The 25785-nt window shown below is 45.9% G+C and overlaps 2 protein-coding genes across 8 annotated transcripts in view; one reads left to right on the top strand and one right to left on the bottom strand.

The window, feature by feature from the left end:
- UBAC2 (UBA domain containing 2) overlaps positions 1-8309 on the bottom strand; it is a 205626-nt gene extending 197317 nt beyond the window's left edge. The window contains exon 1 of one of the 2 annotated variants that reach the window (XM_056555658.1): positions 8218-8309. The gene's annotated coding sequence lies outside the window, so the exon portion shown is untranslated. Of the gene's footprint in view, positions 1-8116 lie in introns of both variants that reach the window. The other variant, XM_056555657.1, reaches the window with a different exon arrangement.
- The window catches only part of DOCK9 (dedicator of cytokinesis 9), a 255830-nt gene continuing 238198 nt past the window's right edge, over positions 8154-25785 (top strand). For 5 of the 6 annotated variants that reach the window (XM_056555647.1, XM_056555652.1, XM_056555651.1 and 2 more), the window contains exon 1: positions 8404-8746. In XM_056555647.1, the coding sequence (XP_056411622.1) occupies positions 8624-8746 (123 nt within the window). In that variant the 5' untranslated portion in view covers positions 8404-8623. Of the gene's footprint in view, positions 8173-8403; positions 8747-25785 lie in introns of those variants that run through there. The other variant, XM_056555648.1, reaches the window with a different exon arrangement.

Here is a 25785-nt window from a genome sequence, read left to right as displayed (position 1 = left end):
GGTGTGTGTGTATAGTGTACAGGTAGCAGAGGTGTGTGGGTATAGTGTACAGGTAGCAGAGGTGTGTGTGGGTATAGTGTACAGATAGCAGAGGTGTGTGGGTATAGTGTACAGATAGCAGAGGTGTGTGGGTATAGTGTACAGATAGCAGAGGTGTGTGGGTATAGTGTACAGATAGCAGAGGTGTGTGGGTATAGTGTACAGGTAGCAGAGGTGTGTGTGTATAGTGTACAGATAGCAGAGGTGTGTTTGTATAGTGTACAGATAGCAGAGGTGTGTGTGCGTATAGTGTACAGATAGCAGAGGTGTGTGGGTATAGTGTACAGGTAGCAGAGGTGTGTGGGTATAGTGTACAGGTAGCAGAGGTGTGTGGGTATAGTGTACAGGTAGCAGAGGTGTGTGGGTATAGTGTACAGATAGCAGAGGTGTGTGGGTATAGTGTACAGGTAGCAGAGGTGTGTGGGTATAGTGTACAGATAGCAGAGGTGTGTGGGTATAGTGTACAGGTAGCAGAGGTGTGTGGGTATAGTGTACAGATAGCAGAGGTGTGTGGGTATAGTGTACAGGTAGCAGAGGTGTGTGGGTATAGTGTACAGATAGCAGAGGTGTGTGGGTATAGTGTACAGATAGCAGAGGTGTGTGGGTATAGTGTACAGGTAGCAGAGGTGTGTGGGTATAGTGTACAGGTAGCAGAGGTGTGTGGGTATAGTGTACAGGTAGCAGAGGTGTGTGGGTATAGTGTACAGATAGCAGAGGTGTGTGGGTATAGTGTACAGATAGCAGAGGTGTGTGGGTATAGTGTACAGGTAGCAGAGGTGTGTGGGTATAGTGTACAGGTAGCAGAGGTGTGTGGGTATAGTGTACAGGTAGCAGAGGTGTGTGGGTATAGTGTACAGGTAGCAGAGGTGTGTGGGTATAGTGTACAGATAGCAGAGGTGTGTGTGCGTATAGTGTACAGATAGCAGAGGTGTGTGGGTATAGTGTACAGATAGCAGAGGTGTGTGGGTATAGTGTACAGGTAGCAGAGGTGTGTGGGTATAGTGTACAGGTAGCAGAGGTGTGTGGGTATAGTGTACAGATAGCAGAGGTGTGTGTGGGTATAGTGTACAGGTAGCAGAGGTGTGTGGGTATAGTGTACAGGTAGCTGAGGTGTGTGGGTATACTGTACAGGTAGCAGAGGTGTGTGGGTATAGTGTACAGATAGCAGAGGTGTGTGGGTATAGTGTACAGATAGCAGAGGTGTGTGGGTATAGTGTACAGATAGCAGAGGTGTGTGGGTATAGTGTACAGGTAGCAGAGGTGTGTGGGTATAGTGTACAGGTAGCAGAGGTGTGTGGGTATAGTGTACAGGTAGCAGAGGTGTGTGGGTATAGTGTACAGGTAGCAGAGGTGTGTGGGTATAGTGTACAGGTAGCAGAGGTGTGTGGGTATAGTGTACAGATAGCAGAGGTGTGTGGGTATAGTGTACAGGTAGCAGAGGTGTGTGGGTATAGTGTACAGGTAGCAGAGGTGTGTGGGTATAGTGTACAGGTAGCAGAGGTGTGTGTGGGTATAGTGTACAGGTAGCAGAGGTGTGTGGGTATAGTGTACAGGTAGCAGAGGTGTGTGGGTATAGTGTACAGATAGCAGAGGTGTGTGGGTATAGTGTACAGATAGCAGAGGTGTGTGTGGGTATAGTGTACAGGTAGCAGAGGTGTGTGGGTATAGTGTACAGGTAGCTGAGGTGTGTGGGTATACTGTACAGGTAGCAGAGGTGTGTGGGTATAGTGTACAGATAGCAGAGGTGTGTGGGTATAGTGTACAGATAGCAGAGGTGTGTGGGTATAGTGTACAGATAGCAGAGGTGTGTGGCTATAGTGTACAGGTAGCAGAGGTGTGTGGGTATAGTGTACAGGTAGCAGAGGTGTGTGGGTATAGTGTACAGATAGCAGAGATGTGTGGGTATAGTGTACAGGTAGCAGAGGTGTGTGGGTATAGTGTACAGGTAGCAGAGGTGTGTGGGTATAGTGTACAGATAGCAGAGGTGTGTGGGTATAGTGTACAGGTAGCAGAGGTGTGTGGGTATAGTGTACAGGTAGCAGAGGTGTGTGGGTATAGTGTACAGGTAGCAGAGGTGTGTGGGTATAGTGTACAGGTAGCAGAGGTGTGTGTGTATAGTGTACAGATAGCAGAGGTGTGTGGGTATAGTGTACAGGTAGCAGAGGTGTGTGGGTATAGTGTACAGATAGCAGAGGTGTGTGGGTATAGTGTACAGATAGCAGAGGTGTGTGGGTATAGTGTACAGGTAGCAGAGGTGTGTGGGTATAGTGTACAGGTAGCAGAGGTGTGTGGGTATAGTGTACAGGTAGCTGAGGTGTGTGGGTATAGTGTACAGGTAGCAGAGGTGTGTGTGTATAGTGTACAGATAGCAGAGGTGTGTGGGTATAGTGTACAGGTAGCAGAGGTGTGTGGGTATAGTGTACAGGTAGCAGAGGTGTGTGGGTATAGTGTACAGATAGCAGAGGTGTGTGTGTATAGTGTACAGGTAGCAGAGGTGTGTGGGTATAGTGTACAGGTAGCAGAGGTGTGTGGGTATAGTGTACAGGTAGCAGAGGTGTGTGGGTATAGTGTACAGGTAGCAGAGGTGTGTGGGTATAGTGTACAGGTAGCAGAGGTGTGTGGGTATAGTGTACAGGTAGCTGAGGTGTGTGGGTATAGTGTACAGATAGCAGAGGTGTGTGGGTATAGTGTACAGATAGCAGAGGTGTGTGGGTATAGTGTACAGATAGCAGAGGTGTGTGTGTATAGTGTACAGATAGCAGAGGTGTGTGTGTATAGTGTACAGATAGCAGAGGTGTGTGGGTATAGTGTACAGGTAGCAGAGGTGTGTGGGTATAGTGTACAGATAGCAGAGGTGTGTGGGTATAGTGTACAGGTAGCAGAGGTGTGTGGGTATAGTGTACAGGTAGCAGAGGTGTGTGGGTATAGTGTACAGATAGCAGAGGTGTGTGGGTATAGTGTACAGATAGCAGAGGTGTGTGGGTATAGTGTACAGATAGCAGAGGTGTGTGGGTATAGTGTACAGGTAGCAGAGGTGTGTGGGTATAGTGTACAGGTAGCAGAGGTGTGTGGGTATAGTGTACAGGTAGCTGAGGTGTGTGGGTATAGTGTACAGATAGCAGAGGTGTGTGGGTATAGTGTACAGGTAGCAGAGGTGTGTGGGTATAGTGTACAGGTAGCAGAGGTGTGTGGGTATAGTGTACAGGTAGCAGAGGTGTGTGGGTATAGTGTACAGGTAGCAGAGGTGTGTGGGTATAGTGTACAGGTAGCTGAGGTGTGTGGGTATAGTGTACAGATAGCAGAGGTGTGTGGGTATAGTGTACAGGTAGCAGAGGTGTGTGGGTATAGTGTACAGGTAGCAGAGGTGTGTGGGTATAGTGTACAGGTAGCAGAGGTGTGTGGGTATAGTGTACGAGGCTGAAGTTGGTTTCTTATTCGCGCATTGTCTTACAGATAACTATGACTAATAAACCTTTTCTCCTCTTATTTCTCTGCAGTAAATCTGTTTTTTATACATAAATGTTGAATATTATTTGGGAACAATCAGATTCAGAAGAAAACATAGATTGTTTGTGTTTTTACTGAAAAAAAAACTATAGTAAAAATATGCATTTTGAAAAACTGATGAATTTAAAGGGTTAAATGCGGTTGGGCCTCTGACCAAAGTGTTGAAATATAAAGAGTAAGGGTCCCTCCATAATACCCAACTGTATCCAGCCTGGCCCAAACAGCGGATTGGCAAGAGAGCAGGTGCCAATCTTGCCAACTATATACATTTTCTGCATTTTGAATAAGTAACTTGCGATTTCAAGGGGTTAAACGCTGTTGGGCCACTGACCTAAGGGATAAAAAATACAGAGTAAGGGCCCCTCCATAATACCCAACCGTATCCAGCCTGGCCCAAACTGTGGATTGGCATTAAAACAGGTGGCAATCTTGCCAACTTTATACATTTTCTTCATTTTTAATAAGTGGTGATTTCAAGGGGTTAAACGCTGTTGGGCCACTGAATTAAGGATGGAAATATAAAGAGTAAGGGCCCCTCCATAATACCCAAGTGTATTCAGCCTGGCCCAAACAGTGGATTGGCATTAAATCAGGTGCCAATCTTGCCAACTATATGCCTTTTCTACATTTTGAATAAATAACTGATGAATTTAAGGGGTTAAACACCATTGGGCCACTGACCTAAGTGTTGAAAAATAAAGAGTAAGGCCCCCTCCATAATACCCAACTGTATCCAGCCTGGCCCAAACAGTGGATTGGCAAAAAAACAGGTGCCAATCTTGCCAACTTTATACATTTTCGGCATTTTGAATAAGTAAATGGGGAATTTAAGGGGTTAAACGCTGTTGGGCCACTGGCCTAAGTATTGAAAAATAAAGAGTAAGGGCCCCACCATAATACTTATCTGTATCTATCCTGGCCTAAACAGTGGATTGGCATTAAAATAGGTGCCAAACTTGCAAACTATGTACATTTTCAATATTTTGAATAAGTGAGGAATTTCAGGGGTTAAACACCATTGGGCCACTGAATTAAGAGTGGAAATGTAAAGAGTAAGGGCCCTTCCATAATACCCAACTGTATCCAGCCTGGCCCAAACAGTGAATTGGCATTAAAACTGGTGCCAACCTTGACAACTATATACAATGTCTACATTTTGAATAAGTAACTGAAGGATTTAAGGGGTTAAACACCATCGGGCTACTGAATTAAGGCTGGAACTGTAAAGGGTAAGGGTCCCTCCATAATACCCAAGTATATCCAGCCTGGCCCAAACAGTGGATTGGCATTAAAACAGGTGCCAACCTTGCCAACTATATACATTTTCTACACTTTTAATAAGTAACTGGTGATTCCAAGGAGTTAAACACTGTTGGGCCACTGACCTAAGCGTTGAAAAGTAAAGAGTAAGGGTCCCTCCATAATACCCAATTGTATCCAGCCTGGCCCAAACTGTGGATTGGCATTAAAACAGGTGGCAACAATATACATTTTCTGCATCTTGAATAAGTAACTGAGGAATTTAAGGGGTTAAATGCCATTGGGCCACTGAACTAAGGGTGGAAATGTAAAGAGTAAGGGCCCCTCCATAATACCCAAGTGTATTCAGCCTGCCCCAAACAGTGGATTGGCATTAAAACAGGTGCCAACCTTGCCAACGATATACATTTTGAATAAGTAACTGAGGAATTTAAGGGGTTAAACGCCATTGGGCCACTGAATTAAGGGTGGAAATGTAAAGAGTAATGGCCCCCCAATAATACCCAGGTGTATCCAGCCTGGCCCAAACAGTAGATTGGCATTAAAACAGGTGCCAACCTTGCCAACTATATACATTTTCAGCATTTTGAATAAGTAATTGGTGATTCCAAGGGGTTAAACACCATTGGGCCACTGAATTAAGGATGGAAATATAAAGAGTAAGGGCCCCTCCATAATACCCAACCATATCCAGCCTGGCCCAAACAGTGGATTGGCTTTATTTAGGCTGGGGATGGCCAGTAACAATGGTCCTCGCCCACCCTGGTAATGTCAGGCTAAGCCGCTTGATTGGTATCTGGCTGAGAATTAAAACATGGGAAACCCTATGCGTTTTATTTCTTTATTTTTATTAAAAAGAAACACATGCGGTTCCCTGTATTTTTATTGTCAGTCAGATACCAACCAAGCAGCAACGGCCTGACATTACCAGGGGGGGGGGCGAGGACCATTGATACTGGCCCTCCCCAGCCTAAATAACGCCAGCCTGTTACCACAGAGGCCCAGGTGCGCCATTTTTGATGCTCCGGGCCTGTTGGTTCCGGCTCTTCCCGACACCCCAGTGGCAGTGGGTACCGGGGTAATAATTGAGGGTTAGCGCTAGCTGTTTTGGGGGCTAACGCTAAGCCCTGGCATAGTAATGGACTCTATAAGAATAAAAATGTAAAAAATGTTTATAGTTGGCAAGGTTGGAACCTCTTTTCCTGCCAATCCACTGTTTGGGCCAGGCTGGATACAGTTAGGTATTATGGAGGGGCCCTTACTCTTTATATTCCTACCCTTAGTTTAGTGGCCCAACGGCATTTAACCCCTTAAAATCACCAGTTATTCAAAATGCTAAAAACGTATACGGCAGCCAAGATTGGCACCTCTTTTCATGCCAATCCACAGTTTGGACCGGGCTAGGTAGTACAGTTAGGTATTATGGAGGGGCCCTTACTCTTTATATTCCTACACTTAGATTAGTGGCCCAACTACGTTTAACCCCTTAAATTCCTCAGTTACGTATTTAAATCCTTAAAATGTATATAGTTGGCAAAGTTGGCCCCTGTTTTCATGCCAATCCACAGTTTGGGCAAGGCTGGATACAGTTGGGTATTATGGAGGGGCCCTTACTCTTTATAATTTCACCCTTAATTCAGTGGCCCAATGGCGTTTAACCCCTTAAATTCCTCACTTATTCAAAATACTGAAAATGTACATAGTTGGCAAGGTTGGCACCGGTTTTAATGCCAATCTACTGTTTGGGCCAGGCTGTATACAGCTGGGTATTATGGAGGGGGCCTTACTCTTTATTTTTTAACCCTTAGGTCAGTAGCCCAACCGCGTTTAATACCTTAAATTCATCAATTATTTATTCAAAATGTAGAAAAGGCATATAGTTGGCAAGGTTGGCACCTGATTTAATGCCAATCCACTGTTTGGGCCAGGCTGGATACAGTTTAGTATTATGGAGGAGCCCTTACTCTTTATTTTTCAACACTTAGGTCAGTGGCCCAATGGCGTTTAAATGCAGAAAATGTATACAGTGACCCCCCCCGACCTACGATGGCCCCGACATACGATCATTTCAACATACGATGGCTTCTCAGCGGCATGTTGAAGGCAGCATCAACATACGATGCTTTTGTATGTTGGGGCCATCGCATAAACGGCTGTCCGGCAGCACAGACTGCTTCAGCTGCCACCGGATAGCCGTTTACGGTGCCCCATGTGGTCTGCTGATGATCACTTACCTGTCCTCGGGGCTCCTCTTTGGGATCCGTGCATCGTTGGCGCTCTCCATCGACGTCATCAGCGTAATGACGTGATGGCGGCGACGGAGAGCGAGGATGCAGTGGAAACAGAGGCCTTGCCGGAGCGTCGGGGACACCCCGGCGACGCGGCGACAGCGATGGAGTGCGACATCCAGGGCAGCGGTGACGAGCGGTGACGGTCCGAAGCAGCGGGGACAGGTGAGTACAACCTCCAATACCAGTGGTCTTCAACCTGCGGACCTCCAGATGTTGCAAAACTACAACTCCCAGCATGCCCGGACAGCCATGCTGGGTGTTGTAGTTTTTTCAACATCTGGAGGTCCGCAGGTTGTAGACCACTGTCCTAAACTTTACATTGCACGGATCCCTCAACATACGATGGTTTCAACAAACAATGATTCATTTGGAACGGATTACCATCGTATGTTGAGGGACCCCTGTATAGTTTGCAAGGTTGGCACCTGTTTTCCTGCCCATCCGCTGTTTGGGCCAGGCTGGATACAGTTGTGTATTATGGAGGGGCCCTTACTCTTTATTTTTCAACACTTTGGTCAGAGGCCCAACCACATTTAACCCCTTAAATTCATCAGTTACTTATTCAAAACGCATATTTTTTCATCCATTTTTTTACTATAGTTTTTTTCAGCAAAAACACAAACAATGTAGATTTTTGCTTCTGAATCTGATTGTTCCCAAATAAAATTCAACATTTATGTATAAAAAAAACAGATTTACTGCAGAGAAATAAGTGTAGAAAAGGTCTATTAGTCGTAGTTATCTATAAGACAATGCGCGAATAAGAAACCAATGTAAATGTATGTGTCCACACACCCGGGCACACGCTGCCTCCAGCTAGGTATGGCACAGCAGCCGTACGTCACAACACCTCCCCGTGGAGACAACTCTGTCTGCAGCACTCAGGGATAGCTGGGCGGGGAGCACCGCGCTTACAGACAGCGGCAGGGGCGGACGTCTAGCGCTGAGGGGGAGTGCTCCATAACCAACGCCATTTTTCATATGGGAAAGTGTTCCTTTCTGAGTAAAGCAATGCTCACATCTGAATGACGTGTACAGCAGATTACAGCCAGACTGAAACCGCCATAGTCTCTCAGTATGTATTTGTGTAGTTAACGCTAAAACAAGTGCCGAACGTAACCTCTGCCCTGACTAAAGATGGCCGGATAGATATCGCGGGCTGCCCACATACGACATCACAACATGGAGACGTCACGTGAGGCGTGGTTCGCACTTGACAGCGACGCGCGCTCCCGAGCCACGCCCCTTGGGATAGAATATTGACACAGAGTGAAGCGCGCCCCCGTGAGGTGCAAGCCCAGTGCGTGGTCCGAACGTTCCCCGGGAATTCCGTGTGGGCCGGCGGGGGCGTGCAAAGTGCAGCGGGCCGGGATGAGCGGTGCAGCCTGTCCGCTGCTGGCAGATGTGCAGTCCGGGTAACTGGGATCGTTGTGGGGAGGCTGCTCTCCCTGCTGGTACATGTCCGCCCCGCAGGCACACACTTGGCCCCGGTATATGGTTGTGCTGATCCTCCCCCGGCTGCTGCGATGTCTGCACATCACTCCGTCCATCCGGAGACTCGCAAGTTTACCCGGGCGCTCAGCAAGCCTGGGACTGCGGCGGAGCTCCGGCAGAGCGTCTCCGAGGTGGTGAGGGGCTCCGTGCTGCTGGTGAGTGTCCGGGAGTGGGGGGCAGTATCACGTGGGAGGGGGCAAGACACATGGCCAGAGCAGTGCTGATGCCCTGTCACTACAGCATGGCTAGAGGAGAGTGTGCCCACTCCTGCCAACACTTTACTCTGGGAATCATAGCAGCATGTACAGGAGGTAACAGTCCACTTATACCAACCTACCTGGGGGTGCCCAGAAGCCCTATCATACCACTGCTCTGGGCATAAGAGCCTATACAGGACATAACAGCTCACTTATACCAACCTACCTGGGGGTGCCCAGAAGCCCTATCATACCACTGCTCTGGGCATAAGAGCCTATACAGGACATAACAGCTCACTTATACCAACCTACCTGGGGGAGTCCAGAAGCCCTATCATACCAGCATGTACAGGACGTAAAAGTCCACTTATACCAACCTACTTGGGGTGCCCAAAAGCCCTATCATACCACTGCTCTGGGCATAAGAGCCTATTCATAGCTGCATGTACAGGGGGTAACAGTCCACTTATACCAACCTACCTGGGGGAGTCCAGAAGCCCTAATAGCCTACTCATACCAGCCTGTACAGGGCATAACAGCTCACTTATACGCCCTGCCCTGGGCATAACAGCTAACTGATGCCAGCCTGGCCAGGAGAGTCCTTAAGCCCTATCATAATTCCCTTCCCTGGATATAAGAATCTTCTCATACCACCCTGTCCTGGGCAGAAGAGCCTACTGATACCAGCCTGTACAGGACATAACAGCTCACTTATACCACCATGCCCTGGGCATATGAGCCTACAAATGGCAGCCTGGCCAGGAGAGTCCTGAATCCCTATCATAATGCTCTGCCAGGTATATAGGAATCTTCTCATACCAACCTGCCCTGGGTATAAGAGGCTTCTTATACCAGCCTGCCTAGGGCAGCTCTGAAGCCCTGTCATATCATCCTGCCCTGGGCATAAGAGTCTACTCATACCAGCCTGTATAGGACATAACCACCCACTTAACCAAACTGCCCTGCACATAAGAACATATGTATACTAGCCTGCCTAGGGCAGTCCTGAAGTCCTGTGAAATCACCCTGATGTGGGCATAAGAGCCTGCTCATGCCAGCCTGTACAGGACATAAGAACCAACATATACCAACCTGCCCAGATGAGTCCTGAAGTCCTATAATAGCACCCTGCCTAGGAAAATTCTGACACATGCTTATACCCTTGGCATAAGACTCATATGAGCCTGGTCATATCAGACTGGCCAAATTAGCCCTGATGCCTTTTCTTAACAGACTTTTCGTTGTAGTTTCTATGCCCGTTCCTCATGGTTTAGCCACTCCTGACATTGGGAGACAACCTACTGACCAGGGCATGCTTTAGACAGGTCATCGCTGGCACGCTCTGCCTAGTGTCTTGCTCCAAAACTTCCTTACCTGGGTTGGCTTGTTCATTGTGAATTGTGCCCGAGCAGACGATTCTTATCCTATCTATGACAGATGTGAATACCTCTGCCCATAAAAGCTGATGCCGGCTGCTATTATGTTTTTACAGTTTTCTGGGCAGTGCCATGACAACAGCGATACTTGTGTGTCACTGGGCTGTGGCTTCATGTCTCTAATATTAGTATGAGCAGTGGGGGATGGAGTCTACATGGCGCACTTGTGAGAACCTCTAGAAGAGTGATCCTTGTACTATGTCTGGTGCCCTTCCTGTAGACTGTTAGAGAGTGAGCGCTCTGAATGTCACTCTTTGACTACTATATCAGTGATGTCTCATATCAGAGTGGACAGGAACATAGAAAAAGGACGGAACCCTATGGAGGCGCTGATCACGACCATAGTATACAGCTCAAAGGTGTAAAGAGAAGAGTGCCAAGAGGCTCTATATTTATTTGCTTCCTTTAACGCGTTTCGGAGGGTATCTCCTCCTTCATCAGATTGCCAATCTGATGAATGAGGAGATGAACTCTGAAACGCGTTATTGGAAGCAAATAAATACAGCGCCTCTTGGCACTCTTCTCTTTACACCTTTGTGCTGTATACTATGGTCGTGATCAGCGCCTCCATAGGGTTCCGTCCTTTTTCCACGTTCCTGTCTACTTGTTTATGGGAGAAGACTTAATCCTCTCCCATTTGGACCTTGGGCTTGCAGCTTGCTACCACTTACCTCCTACGTCCGAGTAACCCTAAGGGGTTGATATGCCGGTTTTCTTCGCTTTCTGGTGAGCGACCACTATAGAGTCTACGTATAATACAGCCCTGCCTTGGACTTTGGTGCTAAGGGTAATACACAAGGCGCTGTCCTCTGTCTCCCCGTTTTTTCTCCCCCTGCATATAGGTCCTATCAGTGGTCTTCTCTGCCAAGTACAGGTTAGAACAGTGTTTCCCAACCAGGGTGCCTCCAGCTGATGCAAAACTACAACTCCCAGCATGCCCGGACAGCCGAAGACTGTCCGAGCATGCTGGGAGTTGTAGTTTTGCAACAGCTGGAGGCACCCTGGTTGGGAAACACTAGGTTCAATGATGAGGCCATTGGTTGTTGAGAACGTTCTTAGGCTGGGTTCACACTACGTTTTTGCCATACTGTTTACAATCAGTTTTTCTAAAGAAAACCATATGGCAAAAAAAACGGATGGAACAGTATGGGAAAAAGTAAACTGTATGCATTTTTAAACTGTATACTGTTTTTAAAAGTGCATACAGTTCCGTCCGTTTTTATAGAAAAAAAAAAACATACGTTTTAGAAAATTTTGTTCATTTTTAATGGGAGGGGTGTTGGGTGGGGACTTTAGGATGCAAATGCACACGTGCAAAGTAAAAACTGTATACGTTTTCCCGTATGGAACCGTATACATGTGCGTTTCCCATTGACGTCCATGTTAAAAAAAAAACTTATGCGGCTGCAGTACGGTTTTTAATCCGGAGACAAAAACGTGGTCAACCACGGTTTTGACTCCAGTTTAAATACTGTACTGCAACCGCATACCTTTTTTTTTTTTTAACATGGACGTCAATGAACTCAACTGGTGCCAGAAAGTTAAACAGATTTGTACATTAGTTCTATTAAAAAATCTTAACCCTTCCAGTACTTATCAGCTGCTGTATGTTCCAGAGGAAGTTCTTTTCTTTTTGAATTTCCTTTCTGTCTGACCACAGTGCTCTTTGCTGACACCTCTGTCCATTTTAGGAACTGTCCAGAGTAGGAGCAAATCCCCATAGCAAACCTATCCTGCTCTGGGCAGTTCCTAAAATGGACCGAGGTGTCAGCAGAGAGCACTGTGGTCAGAGAGAAAGAAAATTCAAAAAGAAAAGAACTTCCTGTGGAGCATACAGCAGCTGGAAAGATTACGATTTTTAAATAGAAGTCATTTACAAATCTGTTTAACTTTCTGGCATCAGTTGGTTTAAAAAAATGTTTTCCAGGGTGGTACCCCTTTAAATGTGCGGAATCAGTCATGAAAACATGGCCTTAGTCACCAGTCATGTATTATACATTTCTAACCTGAATATGTTTGCAGATGCACAATCATAGAATGTTGAATCCGTATGTTTGTACATTGTGGACTGCCATATTTTCAGTCAGATGAGAAAGTATCCCATAGCATCTAATTCTTCATAGTTATTGTTCTTCTTCTGGATAAACACAGCGGGGGTAAAGCTTGGACTTGTCTTTTTTCCACCGTATCCAGTATCTAACAATTTATAAATCCTGACATCTTTACATTCCCAGTATGAAGGGTACTCTGGTGGAAAACTTTATTTTATTTTTTTTTATTTTTTTTAAATCAACTGGTGTGAGAAAGTTAAACAGATTTGTAAATTGCTTCTATTAAAAAATCTTAATCCTTCCAGTACTTATTAGCTGCTGAATACTACAGAGGAAATTCTTTTCTTTTTTGAACACAGAGCTCTCTGCTGACATCTCTGTCCATTTTAAGAACTGTCCAGAGTAGGAGAAAATCCCCATAGCAAACATATGCTGCTCTGGACAGAGATATCACCAGAGAGCACTGTGCTCGTGATGTCAGCAGAGAGCTCTGTATGCCAAAAAGAAAAGAATTTCTGCTGTAGTATTCAGCAGCTAATAAGTACTGGAAGGATTAATTTAATTTTTTTAATTTTTTAATTTTTTTTTAATAGAAGTAATTTACAAATCTGTTTAACTTTCTGGCACCAGTTGATTTAAAAAATAAAATAAAATAAAAAAAGAGGTTTCCACCAGAGTACCCCTTTTAAGTTTTTTTTTTACGTCTACACCATTGACCCCATTGACTTCTAATGCTTTTCTGTGATTTTGACAGGAAGCATAGCTAGTGCTGCATGCTGCATTATTGTTGATATAGAAAGTGGTGGCCCCTGGCTGGCAGTGTGAACATAGCCTATTTATTTCTCAGTCTGTCAGTGTTTTCCAAAAAGTGCACCTCCAGCTGTTGCAAAACTACAACTCCCAGCATGCCTGGACAGCCTTTGGCTGTCCAGGCATGCTGGGAGTTGTAGTTTTGCAACAGCCGGAGGCACACTTTTTGGAAAAACATTGAGTTATGTCAAGGCTTCTGCACACAGTGGGGGTTAAGATCTCATAACAGTTGGACTTGTCATCCATAGTGACCTATCGGAATCAAGACTTATAGGGATTTTTCCATTTCGAGAATTAATCCCCTATCTATGGGGTAGGGGATAACAAGCTGATCGGGGAGCGTCTAACGGCTGGGACCCCCACCAATCCCTAGAACGGGAAGAAAACTGCTCCCGGAATGGACGGCGAGTGTGCGTGACCAGCTCTCCATTCATTCTCTATGGTGCTTCTGAACTGGGCGCTATGGATATGGGATAACCTCTTTATATTGGAATACCCCTTTGATTTCTTACTTGGACTGTGAACCTAGTACATGGACAAGGTCTTATTGGTCCCTTCAGGACAGCTCTGTGGTCTATACAATGAGAAGAACTTCCTATATATGTATTATGTTGCTTTCCCTCGCTGTCGGTCTGTGGTGAGCAGACACTTTATGTAGGAGAACCGCTTAGTGACTGTTTTATTGCTCTGCTCGACAAGTTTTCCCTTCGGGTAACAAACAGGTTGACAAACATTCCGGAGTGTTGGCGCATTCTGGACTGCGGGTGAGCAGGAAGTCTCACAAGTCATGTGTACTTAAGAAGAATGGATTTCTGAGGGAATGGATGGCTCTTCTAATGTCAGGTGCTTTGTTCTGACAGATGCATTACCTTGGCCGGAGTTTCCAGAGTTAACCCCTTTGAACACAAGGCAGCGTCAGGATGAGGGATGTGTGTGTACTTGTTGTGATCCAGCTTGTCATAGTCACAGCCTCAGGAGCCATCATTTCCTGCCACTACCTCATTGTATTGTGAAAAGCGCCACAAGGTGAACAGCTCACCGCTCTATACTAGCGTAACGTGTTTAGTGAAGGTTGTCTTACACATCTAGAGTCATTTCACTGTCAGATATGGAATGAAGATGGTGCCGGCTTGTCTTAGCTGTACTCTGCATGAATAATATCCTCACACTACGGGGGTGGCGTTTTCTACGCGTGCTAGTACTTTAAGTTGGTGTTTTTCGAGAGTCAAAATATTTTTCTTTAGAAAATCAATAGGGTAGGTTTTCCTTGAAAATCAATAAGGTCTGCTGCAGATTTTCCACAGCGGAAGTTCTGCTGCTGAAAATGTGCGGCGGAGAGCCCGCCCCCATTCAGACTCGCGGCAGGAAACACACTGCCAGTTAGCAGTAAATCCGCTTGTGTGAACGTACCCTAAATATGTTGGCCCAGATTTATCAATCTGCCTAAGACAAAACTGACTGGATTTGCCAATAGCAACCAATCAGAGTGAAGCTTGCACTTTAGCAGAGATTGTTAAAATATGAAAGCTGAGCTGTGATTGGTTGTTATGGGCAACACCAGGCCGTTTTTTTTTTGTCCTGGGCAGATTGATAAATCGGGGCCTCTGATCTAATAAAGTTATATAGTTTTGTAATATAACTGTATTAAAAAAACACATTTAAGAAGTATCATGCATAAAAGCATATCCCCTATCTGCAGGATAGGGTATAAGTTTTAGATCAAGGGAGTCCGACCGCTGGGACCCCCCACCCCACAATCTTCATGAAGCGGCGAACAACACTCCCCTCCATATATCTATATTGGAGAGGCGGAGTACTGCCAATAGTTTTTGGCTGAGCAGCCCTTTGATAATGTAATCTTCATAATGGGTAAGTTGTCTCTTCTCCCCTCATACAGTGTTATTATAGGGAATAATATTCTCCCCCCTCCTGCCCCCTCTAGTGTTAGTGTTAGAGCCTATAGAAGTAAATAATCTATATTTACCTCATACTTGCCAGTGAATATTCAGCCATGTAAATGGACTCCCTCATAAGTGTGTAAGTAATCTGTATGCAGTGTATGAGCTGTATTCTGCAGACTATGTGGCTGTATATTCATTATGTTTGAGGATAACTGATCATGCCTGAACAGAAGAGGAAACTGCCTTCAGGACATATCCTGTAGCAACAAACAAAAAACAAGAGGGCATCCAGTCTATATTGGTAGGGCTGCCTTACAAAAATGACCGATTTCTGATAATGACTTGTTTTTGCAAATATATTTAATTTCACATAATAAATCTATTTAGACTTTTTATCCTAATGGTAAAACCCCTTTAAGGTCACTGGACTTGCTGCAGTATATGTCAGCATTGGCCTTCATGCCAAAGTACACATGTAATGTACAGTCCAAACGTGCTGTGAACCCGGCCTTAGGCCTAATTTTATTCCATCTTGATTTTCAGTACCTGAAGGAAATCTGATATGCTTCTATAAAATGTTGCAGATGCCCAAGGAATCCCAAGTACACAATACAGACTAGTAGCTAGCAGCGAGTTTACTGCTGCAGGAAACCCACTGCGAGTTACGCTGCCATTTATTTAAATGGGTCCGCAGACAGTCCGCAAATCTGACACTATTGTGGACTGTCTGTGGACCCATTGAAATCAATGGTAGTGAAACTCGCAGCAGGTTTTCCTCAGCGTGAAACGCGTTGCTAGTAATAGCGTGTTAGCGCACCCTTAAAGGGGTTGGTCGCTCTCAGACTTTTTTTTTTTATAAATATGTCTGATTACAGTAGGTGACATACTCTTAAACTGTTGGATTACTACTACCCAGTTATATAACCTTCTTAAGCTCCACCTCTTAGATTGCTGGCCCATACATGTGTTGATTCAGATCTTAACATGGCGGTGCGTGGAGGAGCATGTGACCTTAATCTCACTTATAGGAGATGTGCGGCGGAAAATAAATTCACCCCGATCTCTTGTACGGGACCCCGGCTCTGCTCCGGTAATGACATGGTGCACCCAGCATGGAAGCTTTCATAACATGCCCCCTCTGTTCATCTCTATGGAAGAAGCGGAGACTCACGAACGCTGTGTCTATGCCTCTCCTGTAGAGCTAAATGGAGGGGGCATGTTTAGACCAGCTTCCATGGGTACGACATGCACATTAGAGGAGCATAGCCGGGACTCCGTATGGGAAATGGGTGGGGGGGGGGGGGGGGGGGGGGTAGATCCCTGCATGTAATTTTTTCAGCCTAATATCTCCGCACAAGAAACAAGCGCAGTAACATGCTTTTCTGCACAATGCCGTGTTATGGACACGATCACTGCACAGACTGGCCACAGTTTTTTTAAACATGGAAGCCCCTGGTTTACATATCCACTTGGTATCGACTGATATTGATTTTTTTAGGGCCGATACCTATAATCTGTGAACTTTGAGTCCGATAACTTATACCGATATTCCCGTATAAGTTATCGGCTATTCCCTCCCTCCCTCCCTCCCCCCCCCCCCCCCTTGCAGAAGCCGCTGCAGATCAATGATTTAAAGCGGGCGCTTTAAATCATTGAACTGCAGTGGCTTTTGTGGGGCCAGAGACCGCCACCCGCTACTCTCCCCCTGCCTGTCCTGGGGTCCTCCCTAGTCCAACCACCACCGCCGCTGCCCCCCCTGCCTATCCTCTGGCCAGAGACCACCGCCACCCGCTTCTCTCTCCCTGCCGGTCCTGAGTCCAACCACCGCCGCTGCCTCATTGCCTCCCAATCCCCGGTTTTATAATTACCTGTTCCCGTGGTCCGCACTACTTCTGGCTCCAGCAGCGTCCTGAGCTCCTGAGCTGTCACACGGTGACGTTACGTTGAGGACGTCACTCATCATTGTGCAGCGCACAGCAATAGCGCAGGACACCGCAGGAGCCAGAAGTAGTGCGGACCCCAGGAACAGGTAGTTATAAAACCAGGGATGGGGGAGGCGATGGGGCAGCGGCGGTCTCTGGCCGGGGGGGTGGATCATTATCGGCATATTGGCAAGGTAATTGCCGATACCGATAATGTCCAATGTGAATATCGGCCGATAATATGGGCAAAACTGATAATCGGTCGATCCCTAATATCCACAGTGCTTGTTCGCATTGGCTGTGGCACACAAGTGATATAATACTCCACACTCTGTTCTGTAGCAATGCTATTTTCTGTTCTAAGGGGAACTCATTAAAGCCATAGCTTTTTCCTTTTGCCCAGAACACTTAAGAGCGGATAATATAACTGGCCTACTGAACAATTCATTTGTATAGGTTATGGATCTCCGTTGGCTTACAGCTATGGGGGCAGTCATACGTAGGCTGACAACAGGGGTATTGCCCTTCTGACATTGCACATCACTTCACATGGAGCAGCAGCTGTAAGAACAGGTAGTCATATATGTTTAGGACTACCAATAGTATTTAATGGATTCTTAGGCTACTTTCACACTGCCATTGTGCCCTGTCCTTAAGCAGACGTTAGGCTCTTTTTTTTCTTTCCCTCCGCCTTTAACGGCCGTTATCCGGACAGGGCACAACGGCAACTGGTCCCGATGGATCCCATTTACTATAATGGGGTCTGTTGGGCGCTGTTATTTTGTAGCGGGAGAAAGACTGCACATAGAGCTGGGCGGTTTGACCAAAAATGCATATCACTGTATTTTTGGAAGCTATGGCAGTTCCACGGTATTGAACGGTATTCTCCCCCCACACGCTGGGGAACTAATCATAAGTGACCCGCGGGCGCTGCTCTGCTTCTCTAACCTCCCCCTCCAAAGAATTATCAGCTGCTGCGTTGTCCCCCACATCGGGGAACTAATCCTATGTAACCCGCCGTCGCTTTAAATGAATTAGTTGCGTGCCGTGGTGCTGGAAATTATTAATAAAGGACATCTGTACTGTGCCCGGGCTGCAAATATAAACGAAATAAACTTTGACCCCCCCTTCCTACGTTCCCCCTTGCTCCGGTATCAGCCTCACACTGCTTCCTGGGGACGGGAACATCACAGAGTCGTCAGCGTATCACCGGCTGCAGCGATGTCCCGCCTCGGCCAGTGATAGGCTGAGCGCATTGACATGTAAGGAGCCGGCCGGCGGGTTACATATAATTAGTTCCCCGGTGTGGGGGACAGCCAGGCGGCTGATAATTCATTCAGCCCGACCGGTATTAAAGAAAAAAAAACAAAAAACGGTATTTGGTGTGAACCGGTATATTGCCCAGCACTAACTGCACATGCAGTAATATTTCTCCCACTATTCCCCCAGGCTCCCCCGTCACCCTGCTGTGTCCTAACTGCAGTGTGAATGAAGCCTTATCTAGTTCTGGTAGGCTTCTGGGGGGCAGAAATGTAACCTGTGATATGTGGCAGCCATTCTCTATTGTCTGACACGTTGAGGGGGATTCTAAAGTGAACTCTGCCTTTCCTTCTCTCAAGTTCCTGGAAGTTTGTGCATTATCTGACACCACAGATTTCCTACCAAGAACAATCCCATCTTCATCTATACGTCTATACCTAAAATAAATAAATAATATGTGTGTTTTCGACAACACGTAGAATAATAGGCACATCTGTGTACATTTGTTTTTAAACTGATAGCGTTTTTAAATGGACACTGTCATTACAAAAACCTGACGTGTCAGAGAGACATATGAACGTGTTGATCTTTCAGGGTCTGAGTAGATAAGTAGCACGAGCCTGAAGAAGTGCTTGCTAAACACAGAACCAAGCAATAATTAAAGGAGATATATCATGCTCAAAAAGTATCCCCTATCCGCAGGATAGGGGATACGTTTTTGGTTGCGGAGGGTCCGACCGCTGGGCATGATACTTCTCTAAGTGGATATCAACAGGATAGACAAAAATGTAACACTCCAAGGCCAAAGCCAGACATGGTATATACAGTCATATGCAGCTAATTTTACACTCTGGTTGAGCTTTTCAACCTCCTCTCCCCATCTACATGTATTTTACTATATAATGTCCACTCCAAAAGTCTGTGACAATTTAGCCTGACTGAACACACCCAAAGGCCATCATCCTTTGCATACACACATTATTTCTTTTATTTCTTTCTTGTCACTATACCTACTTGGTCCATACCTTAAGAACATTGTGTAAAGGTTTTTCATTATTATTATTATTATTTTTTTTTTGTGGAGGCTGTGTTTTTACAGGGAAACTACTGATGAAGAGAAACTGTGCTTTCTATGTCATTGTTGTCGTTGTGGCTGTTTACCTTTTTCTTACATATAACATCTGGCTGGTGTGTTTGATCACTATTAGTGTTTGTAGTATGTAAATAACTACTCACTTTGTTAACCCCTTAAGGACCAAGGGCGTACAGGTACGCCCTTGGTCCTGCTCTCCTGATATAACGCGGGGTTACACAGTAACCCCGCGTCATATCGCGGCGGGCCCGGCGTCATAGTGAAGCCGGGACCCGCCTCTAATAGCGCGCAGTGCCGATCGCGGCACCGCGCGCTATTAACCCTTTAGCCGCGCGCTCAGAGCTGAGCCGCGCGGCTAAAAGTGAAACCGAAAGTGGCCGGCTAGCTCAGTCGGGCTGTTCGGGATAGCCGCGGCTAATCGCGGCATCCCGAACAGCTGACAGGACAGCGGGAGGGCCCCTACCTGCCTCCTCGCTGTCCGATCGCCGAATGACTGCTCAGTGCCTGAGATCCAGGCATGAGCAGTCATGCGGCAGAATCGTTGATCACTGGTTTCTTATGAGAAACCAGTGATCAGCATAGAAGATCAGTGTGTGCAGCGTTATAGGTCCCTATGGGACCTATAACACTGCAAAAAAAAAGTGAAAAAAAAAAGTGAATAAATATCATTTAACTCCTCCCCTATTAAAAGTTTGAATCACCCCCCTTTTCCAATAAAAAAAAAAACAGTGTAAATAAAAAGAAAAATGAACATATATGGTATTACCGCGTGCGGAAATGTCCGAATTATAAAAATATATCATTAATTAAACCGCTCGGTCAATGGCGTGCGCGCAAAAAAATTCCAAAGTCCAAAATAGTGCTTTTTTGGTCACTTTTTATATAATTTAAAAATGAATAAAAAGAGATCAATAAGTCCTATCAATGCAAAAATTGTACCGTTAAAAACTTCAGATCACGGCGCAAAAAATGAGCCCTCATACCGCCCCATACACGGAAAAATAAAAAAGTTATAGGGGTCAGAAGATGACAATTTTAAACGTATTAATTTTCCTGCATGTAGTTATGATTTTTTCCAGAAGTCCGACAAAATCAAACCTATATAAGTAGGGTATCATTTTAATCGTATGGACCTACAGAATAAAGATAAGGTGTCATTTTTACCGAAAAATGTACTACGTAGAAACGGAAGCCCCCAAAAGTTACAAAACTGCGTTTTTTTTTCAATTTTGTCGCACAATGATTTTTTTTTCCGTTTCACCGTAGATTTTTGGGCAAAATGACTGATGTCATTACAAATTAGAATTGGTGGCGCAAAAAATAAGCCATCATATGGATTTTTAGGTGCAAAATTGAAAGAGTTATGATTTTTTAAAGGCAAGGAGCAAAAAACGAAAATGCAAAAACGGAAAAAACCCCGGTCCTTAAGGGGTTAAGCTGGATCATTTCCCAGGAGTGACTCCTTTTTACATCAGCAATATATCATAGTTCGGCAATCTTTGGCTCTCAAATAGAGCTTTATGGAGGGGGCGTGGCGGCCTTCGCTTTGGGTGGGGGTCGTGACGCATCCCTGTGCTGGAGAACAGGGGCTCCATCGTGGGGTGGGGCCCAGTGCTCGGACCCCCCGCTATCTAAAACTTATCCCCTATCCTTCGGATGGGGATACATTTTTGTTCATGATACTTATCCTTTAAATATGTTTAACATAAAACATTGGTCATTTTTATATGACACATTCCTATTAAGAGGGTTTACCAAAAGACAGAATGTACTGATCCTTTCTTGCATGTCAGACAACAGCAGCTACCGTATATACTCGAATATAAGCCAACCCGAATATAAGCCGAGGCCCCTAATTTCACCCCAAAAACCCAGGAAAAGTTATTGACTCGACTATAAGCCTAGGGTGGGAAATAAATCATCCCCCCCGTCATCATCCAGACCCCCGTCATAATCCCCCCCCCTTCATCATCACCACCTGTCAATCCCTTCATCAATGGTCTTCAACCTGCAGACCGCCAGATGTTGCAAAACTACAACTCCCAGCATGCCCGGACAGCCATCGGCTGGGAGTTGTAGTTTTGAAACATCTGGAGGGCCGCAGGTTGAAGACCACTGCAACCTTCGTCATCATCCAGACACCCCCTTTAGTTTTCCACTCACCTCCCCTCGGTGGGAAGGAAGGGTGAGGGTTAGTCGTTCTGGGCTGTCCATTTTCACTGGGGGGGCCCTCTTCTCCGCATTCAGGACCCGGACTAGTGATGTTGCCTTGAGGACGACGCACAGGGACGCTCATGAGTGTCCCTGTGTGTCGTCGTCAGGGCAACGTCACAAGTCCAGGGCCGGGCCCCGGAGAAGAGGGCCCCACCGGGTAAAAAAAGGACAGCCCGGAATGACTAACCCTCCCCACTGGACTGTCCCTGCAACATAAATGGCCCAGACCAGCTCACCCTTCCTTCCCACCGAGGGGAGGCGCGTACAAAACTAAAGGGGGTGTCTGGATGATGACTAAGGCCGCAGTGGTATTCAACCTGCAGACCTCCAGAGGTTTCAAAACTACAACTCCCAGCATGCGCGGACAGCCGATGGCTGAGAGTTCACTCGAATATAAGCCGAGGGGGGCTTAAAAAATTGTGCTGAAAAACTCTGCTTATACTTGAGTATATACGGTAAATAAAGTTCTCTTTTTAGCTACTGTATCAGCAAAACTGCTGCCAAATTAGAAGTCTTATTCTTGAAACCTTAGATATCATATTTACTGTCTTTTGTATATGAATTGAGCCCAAGGCTACTGTTACAGATAAAGACTGGTAGTTTTGGAAAAACTGGCTTTAGACTTGAATGCCAAGCAGAATGTAATGTTGATACTCATCCCATGGCCTTAGTGTGGCACAATGTTATAGAGCAGCTCACACTGAGCCTTTTGCATTGATTTTAGATATTTTTACAGATAAAAAAAAAAAAATTGAGCTTGAACCAATGTACACCAAAGTGGATCATAGACTGTTCTGCTTTATTTTCTTAGTAGGGGTTTTTCAGAAATCCTGTGACCAGCTGTTTTATTTCAGAAGCCTGGAAGTAAAACTGATGCCAGAACCAATTCTATTACAAGTGGCAGAATGAGCAGAGTTGTTAAAGGGGTACTCCCGTGGAAAACTTTTTTTAAAACCAACTGGTGCCAGAAAGTTAAACAGATTTGTAAATCACTTCTATTAAAAAATCTTAATCCTTCCAGTACTTTTTAGGGGCTGTATACTAAAGAGAAATCCAAAAAGAAATGCATTTCGCGTGATGTCCTGACCACAGTGCTCTCTGCTGACCTCTGCTGTCCATTTTAGGAACTGTCCAGAGCAGGAGGAAATCCCCATAGTAAACATATGCTGCTCTGGACAGTTCCTAAAATGGACAGAGATGTCAGCAGAGAGCACTGTGGTCAGGACATCACAGGAAATGCATTTCTTTTTTGGATTTCTCTTTAGTATACAGCCCCTAAAAAGTACTGGAAGAATTAAGATTTTTAAATAGAAGTGATTTAGAAATCTGTTTAACTTTCTGGCACCAGTTGATTAAAAGAAAAAGTTTTCAACAGGAGTACCCCTTTAATGAATACATGACAAGTTAGATCAAGTAAATGGCATTCTTCAGTATACAGTCTGTTAAGAAACGTTTATATATAGGTGTGACGTATATAGTCAATAAAACTATCAGCCCTCTGAAAACCGTTTGTATAGTACTATTCCTCTATAAGGGACTAATAGTAAGCTCCCAGCATGTAGGTATTCAGGAAGGCAGCCAACTTGAGATAACCCAGAGCAGAACAGAATAAACAGTGCATACAGGTATTCCAGCCTGGCATTTACCAGCAGGATAAACATTCTTGTTGCTAAGGATTATTCAATACATACTCCTGGGTAGTCTCCCCAGATGACTCCTGTCCAAAATGTTGTGTAATAGTGACTGTACAGAAGAAGGGTTCCTTCTCGGTTATATGGCAAGTGCCAGAAATATACCGTAGTGCCATTACAGAGTTCATTGGAAATTTGTTTAGTAATAAAATTAAAACCGCTGTAAAACTGTGTTTTTATTTATTTATTTTTTTGTAATTCTCCTCTCTAGAGATGAGCGAATTTACAGTAAATTCAATTCGTCACGAACTTCTCAGCTCGGCAGTTGCTGACTTATCCTGCATCAATTAGTTCAGCTTTCAGGAGTTCATGTGGGCTGGAAAAGGTGGATACAGTCCTAGGAAAGAGTCTCCTAGGAATGTATCCACCTTTTCCAGCCCACGGGAGCACCTGAAAGCTGAACTAATTTATGCAGGAAAAGTCATCAACTGCCGAGCCGAGAAGTTTGTGACGAATCGAATTTACTGTAAATTCGCTCATCTCTACTCCTCTCACATGGCTTCCCATAAAAGGGTAATCCCATTGCTACCGTATTTATCGGCGTATAACACGCACTTTTTAGGCTAAAATTTTTAGCCTAAAGTCTATGTGTGTGTTATACGCCGATACCGCCCCAGGAAAGGCAGGGGGAGAGAGGCCGTCGCTGCCCGCTTCTCTCCCCCTGCCTTCCCTGGGGTCTAGAACCCTGCTGCCGGCCCTTCTCTCCCCCCTGGCTATCGGCGCCGCTGCCCGTTCTGTCCCCCTGACTATCGGTACCGGCGCCGCACTGCCGGCGCCGATAGCCAGGGGGAGAGAAGCGGCGCCGACAGCCAGGGGGAGAGAAGGGGCAGCGGCACCCATTGCCGGCGCCGCTGCCCCGTTGCCTCCCCCCCCATCCCCGGTGGCATAATTACCTGAGTCGGGTCCGCGCTGCTGCAGGCCTCCGGCGTGCGTCCCCTTCATCGTTGATATGAGCTGCACGGCGCGGCGGATGACGTCAGTGCGCCGCGCCGTGCATAGCAACGACGCAGGGGACGCACGCCGGAGGCCTGCAGCAGCGCGGACCCGACTCAGGTAATTATGCCACCGGGGATGGGGGAAGGCAACGGGGCAGCGGCGCCGGCAATGGGTGCCGCTGCCCCTTCTCTCCCCCTGGCTGTCGGCGCCGCTTCTCTCCCCCTGGCTATCGACGCCGGCAATGGCGCGCCGGTACCGATAGTCAGGGGGACAGAACGGGCAGCGGCGCCGATAGCCAGGGGGGGAGAGAAGGGCCGGCAGCAGGGCTCTAGACCCCAGGAAAGGCAGGGGGAGAGAAGCGGGCAGCGACGGCCTCTCTCCCCCTGCCTTTCCTGGGGATGTATCGGGGTATACACACGCACCCTCATTTTACCATGGATATTTGGGTAAAAAACTTTCTTTACCCAAATATCCTTTGTAAAATGAGGGTGCGTGTTATAGGCCGGTGCGTGGTATACCCCGATAAATACGGTATATTCCTACATTTAAAACTTCTCCGAAACCTTTACTCCCCTGCTGCCACTTTCCCTATGGTGCCAGTTCACACTGATAGCCCTTCCTGCTCTCCATCTCAACATGTAGGAAATGCCAGGTGAGGGCAGGGTTTTTATTTTTAGGTTTCCTCACACCCTGCACAGATTTAAATTTAAAAAAATATTTTAGTATTACAATGTGTCATAAGAGTATACAGGGGCTACTGTATTTATAAGAGAGTAATGGGGTGTCAGTCAGATGAGATTTATTTTTTTATTTCTTTCTCTTTTTATTTTTATTTTTTATTTTTTTTAAAAGCCAAAATTGTTAGTTTCTTCTCTGTAAACCTTTATTTTTTACTTTTCTAACCTACCAACCAAGCAAGAGAGGAAGAGGTCCAACCTCTGGGCTGCCCTCTATTGCTGGAACAAGGGCCCCCACATTCCTGTTTTGGGCCACAGTGCTTGACGAGCATGCGTCACCCACGTTACTGGGTATGTTGCACCTATTCATTGTAAGACTCTTTTCACGCTGCTGTCTTGTAATGTGTGTTGGCGGTATACAACATAGGAATTCCTGATTGATACCTCTGCTATATACCTATGAGGAACGCTACTTAGTGGCATCCATCATACTGCTCAGTATATATATTTTTATTAATGGATCCCGTGCCATGGAATAGAGCAGTGGTCCATGCTATTTCATCCAGTAAACAAATGCAAACCCTGAAAGACTGCTCTTCTTTTTTTTTTTTTGGTCCTCCGTTGGGTGTTTGGGATCTATGGATAAGTGTCAGGGGAATTTCCAAAACACATAGCAAATAAATGGCAGAAACATGGTGTGGCTAGAGCCTGCGGGTCGGGTGCATTGGGGGGGCTAATGCTTAGAAACTCCTTCCTGACAGCTAACCTCTCAATAATGGAGCAGGACAGGTTACGGACTTGGCAGAGAAATGACAAGACTATGGAAGGACAAAGGGTTTCACTTTCTTGCCAGAGTTGCTAGGTTACAGTAACCGATAGACAGGGGACAGGTCCTTAGCAGAATGCAGTTTGACACGCACAATCCGGTATTTCATTATTCATACATACTCGCATGCTCTGGCTTATTGGCTTGTGAGAATCTCATTAAGCGTTCTTATCCTTCCCT

This window comes from Hyla sarda, chromosome 2, assembly GCF_029499605.1.
Source record: "Hyla sarda isolate aHylSar1 chromosome 2, aHylSar1.hap1, whole genome shotgun sequence".
NCBI lineage: Eukaryota > Metazoa > Chordata > Amphibia > Anura > Hylidae > Hyla > Hyla sarda.
The sequence above is the reverse complement of the archived record's forward strand: the minus strand, read 5'-3'. Positions and strand labels throughout refer to the sequence as shown.